General features: G+C 44.5%; 1 protein-coding gene across 1 annotated transcript; it reads left to right on the top strand.

Moving 5' to 3' along the window:
- Positions 1 to 864: 864 nt before the first annotated feature.
- LOC307223406 (G-protein coupled receptor 42-like) lies at positions 865 to 1,815 on the top strand (the record flags this gene model as incomplete). Its single annotated transcript, XM_079989374.1, has 1 exon — positions 865 to 1,815. The coding sequence occupies one exon, from the start codon at positions 865 to 867 to the stop codon at positions 1,813 to 1,815; it is 951 nt and encodes a 316-aa protein (XP_079845500.1).
- Positions 1,816 to 4,607: the final 2,792 nt, after the last annotated feature.

The raw sequence follows: 4,607 nt of genomic DNA, 5'->3' as shown, positions 1-4,607 counted from the left end.
CCGTTGCTCACTCCCTGCTCCTGCCAACCTAGCAGTTTGAAAGCACGTCAAAGTGCAAGTAGATAAATAGGTACCACTCCAGCGGGAAGGTAAACGGCATTTCTGTGGGCTGCTCTGGTTCACCAGAAGTGGCTTAGTCATGCTGGCCACATGACCCGGAAGCTGCACGCCGGCACCCTTGGCCAATAAAGCAAGATGAGCGCCGCAACCCCAGAGTCGGTCACGACTGGACCTAATGGTCAGGGGTCCCTTTACCTTTACCTATGTAAGAGAGGGTGATTTTATTTTCCCCATGACTGTATATATTTGAGCTTTATCTCCAAAACCCCAGGGGCTAGTAGCTTGCTTTATGTCAAATGTTAGTTGAGATTTTCAGGGATGCAAAATTTTGTAGAAGGCAACAAAGCCCCACAGTCTTGAGCCCAGCTGATGCTCCCAGCACTTTCCTTAAAGGTAACTCCAAATGTCCAAGGAGGTCTGTTCCTGCTTCCGAGTCACTTGTTCTCCCCACCCCCACCATTCAATCCAGGTGTATTTAAAAGCCCAATGGGCCATTAACAATTCCTGCTCTTGCCTAGCTTTCCGGGAGTTTATGGCTTTATTGCCTTGGCTCATGGTCACCTGCACCGAACAATCTCTCACAGTCCATTTCACCTTAAGCGCGGTTTGCTCCCTGTGTCTCGACTCTCTCTCTCTCTCTCTCTCTCTGACACACACACACAGCTACTCAGCACTCAGTTTGGGACCCCTCCGGTACGACTCGAGACCCCTCCGGTACGACTTGCTGGAGAATGGACAAGCAGGTAGGCAAGCAGTGATTAAAGGAAATGCCTTTGGCTCAGCCTGCCCGCTGATCCCGATGCTATGGAAGAGTGGGAGACATTGGTCTCTTTGGTCGTCTATGGGGTTACCATCCTCCTGGGGCTGCCCTCCAATCTTCTGGCCCTCTATGTCTTCTGTTGCCGGGCCAAGGCTCGCCTGACCCCCAACCTCATCTACATGATGAACCTTTGCCTGTCGGACTTGGTCTTTGTCCTTTTCCTACCGCTCAAGATGTTGGAGATAAGCAAGGTGAACTGGGTCAAGCCAGACTTTGTCTGTCCCCTTTACAACCTGATCCACTTTGGCACCATCTACACCAGTGCCTGCTTCCTGACTGTGGTCAGCGTGGGGCGCTTCCTAGGAGCTGCATATCCCATCCACTATCAGGCTTACAAAAAGCCATGCTACTCGTGCCTGGTCTCCTTGGGGATATGGGGTCTTGTCGGATTCCATGGGTTTCTCATCTTTGTCCTGGAGACCAACAGGGACATCCCGTCCAGGGTCTTTGAGAGCAATGGCTCCTCTTGCTACAGCAACTTCAGCAAAGAGCAGCTGGCAGTGTTGGCACCTGTGAGGCTGGAGCTGTCCGTGGTCCTGTTCTTCCTTCCTTTGGTCATCACCTCTTTCTGCTACGCCGGCAGCATCCGTGTCCTGGTTGGGTCGCATCTCCACATGAGAAAGAAACGCCGTGCCGTGCGGGTGGCCACAGCCACACTCTCCTTCTTTGTTCTCTGCTTTGGTCCTTACAATGTGTCCCATGTGGTGGGCTTCATTGTGATGGATAACGTCTGGTGGCGCAGTGTGGCTGTGCTGCCCAGTGTATGCAATGCTTTCCTGGACCCCTTCATCTTCTTCTTCCTCTCCTCCGCCATGGATGACGGGATCACTAAAGTATGGCGCTCCATGATGGAGAAGTGTAATTCCATCCGGCTGAAGATTGCTGTGGCCCATGGGAAAGGAGATAGCAGCCAGGGAGTACTTGCCATTGCCTGAGTTGCGGGGGGTTCCTTCTGGAGCTCAAGCATCCATGGCCTCCAAAACCTTAGGAGAAATGCAGGCTTCAGTCTGGGACGGGACAGTACATTAGCCAGGATTTTGCCAATTCAGAAGGCATGAGGAGAGCAAATGTTCTCAGCAGCCATGAACAAGAGCACAGATAAGGTGCACAGAACATGGGTGTAGCTTGTTTGAATGTCATCATCCTGATTGTTTGACGGTCTGAGTCAAAGAATTGTATCTTCAGCATCCAGCTGTTCTAGGTAACGATAAACTAGTTTATTAGATTAACCTGCAATTAAGATGGGACCAGCAAACGTAACAATGTTCTCATTTTTAAAGACACGACATGAAAATAGAGATGTGAGTCATGGAATGGGGGTTGATGAAAGAAGGGAGGCCAATTGTGGATTGCATATGACTTAAGGGCTAATCAGGGTAAAATGTCACATTACACTGTGATTGATCTGATGTCTTTTTTTCAAACTTTTTGAAATGGTTGGGCCATAGCTCATTGCCAGAGCATCTGCTATGCATGGAGAAGGTCCCAGGTTTAATCCCCAGCAACTGCAGACAGGGTTGGGAGAGACAATGAACATCATTAGACAATATTGCTATTTCCTGCTTTACTGCATATGTGTGCTTTTGTTCCCGTCAGGGCGAGATTTAGGTTTGATTGAGGTTTAAGTTACTAAAGGTAATGGGGCCCTTTATATGTCCAGCTGTCCCTTGTCAATAAAAAAATGTCACTGTTTTTTTGTGTTGAATATATGCTATATGGTAATTTATGGGCCTAATCAGTATCTAAAGCCATTTGCACATAACAAAATATGTATTTTATCAAAGTAATTGTTGAACTGAAATACAATTAAAAATAAGCTTATTAATAGTGAAATAATTATTAAGCTTTAACTTAAAATGATTGGGGGCCCATTACTTACATAGGAGCCTACACAGCACAAAACACTATTGCTGTATGTAGGTTTTATTTTATTTGTTTCTTATCTTATATTTTGGAAATGTACATCCATTCTGTTTTTTCCCCCTTAAAATTTTTCTTGGGCCCCCAAGAGAGTGGGGCCCTAAGCTATAGCTTGTTTAGCTTATACATAAATGCAGCACTGGTTCCCCTATGGTTCCCTGATGAAGCAGCAGGGGGGGGAATTGTGCTGGTATAGCAACCCAAATTTTGTCACTTTACCCCTGTGATTTTTCCAGGTTAAGGAAATGATCTCCCCTCCTCCCCCCAGAATCAAAGAATACAGAAACGAGCATTTATAGTGTGCAAAAACTCAAATATAATGTGGAAAATAACAGGGGAAGGTCAGGAAAAACAAGACGAGTTGCCATGTGAATGCAACCCTAAACATCTTTGCTCCCAAATAGCTGTAAGATTGGTAGAGCTCCCCCCCCCCTTTGATGTTTCCACTGCCCTTGGAAGTCCATTGGGTGGGAGACTTGCAGAGGGCATTCTCTGGGGCAGCCCCTAAACTGCAGAATTTTGATCTTCCCCACAGAGGTGTGCCTGGCACCTTCATTGTATATGATATAGTTTCATTACATGCTGACGTCACACCTCTTTACCCTGAATTTTAGCATCTAAAATATACCAATATCAGACCCCACCCTATTTCCTTGATTGTAAATTGTTTGAACTGATTTTAGTATTATAAACTTAGGAGGCTGCCTTATATGGAGGCATACCATTGGGATATCTAACTCAGTATTCTCCAACACTGACTAGCAGCTGCTCTCCAGAGTTTCAGACAGGAGGTCTCTCCCAGCCCTACCTGGGATTGAACCTGGGACCTTCTGCATTGCGAACAGAACCTCAAGTGCTGAGCTACAGCTCTTCCCCATTCCTGTGTACGGCATTTTCATATTGTTGTAACCTGCCCTGGGGTCCTAAGGTGAAGGGTAGGTAAGAACACCTATCAATGAATGTTGTAAAAAAATGTCAGGAAGACGTATTCTGCATCCAGAAAGTCTGCTTTTCATTGGGGGAAGAGTTGAAAGTCACAATTCCATACTTGCAGGTAGAAGTGGTATAGTCTTCACGCTAAGCGACATCACGTGATTTTCCTGGCTGTGTGGCTCAACTCTCAGAATAACTCCAACGGAAGATAATGGCCCATTGCTCTGTGAAACTGTCCTCCATCTGCATCTCAATTCATGTACGTCGCTTAATTCTTTTTTTTTCTTCAAAGATATTTATTGGGGTTTTACAAACAGAAAAAAGAAAGTAATTACAGAATAAAAAGGAAAAAATTACAAATACAAAAATACGAAAAAATTACACAATACCTGGAAAATAAAAAACAATTAGAAAAAAAGAAAAAAATCAATCTTTTCATATCTTATATTTTGTTTACTTGTTTCCTGACCTCCTCACACCTCCCTTTTTTGTATTCCAGCTCACATGGTTAATTCAGCAAATCCTTTCCCTCTTTGTTTTTATCTTAATTATATATCTTAACATATTATAGCTTCATATTTTCATCTGATTATCAATCCATTTTTTACATACTATTTTTAGCCTTGTTGCTAAAGGCGTTTCAATTCAATCCAACATCATTTTAACATTCATTAATTTTACAATGTTTCTGCAAATAGTCTTTAAATTTCTTCCAATCTTCTTCCACCAACTCTTCTCCCTGGTCTCAGATTCTGCCAGTCATTTCCACCAGTTCCATATAGTCTATCACTTTCATCTGCCATTCTTCCAAGGTGGGTAGATCTTGTGTCTTCCAATACTTTGCGATAAGTATTCTTGCTGCTGTTGTAGCGTA

Source organism: Podarcis cretensis, assembly GCF_951804945.1.
Source record: "Podarcis cretensis genome assembly, chromosome: 8".
Lineage (NCBI taxonomy): Eukaryota > Metazoa > Chordata > Lepidosauria > Squamata > Lacertidae > Podarcis > Podarcis cretensis.
Note: the sequence above shows the minus strand (reverse complement) of the source record. Positions and strands in the feature narration are given on the sequence as shown.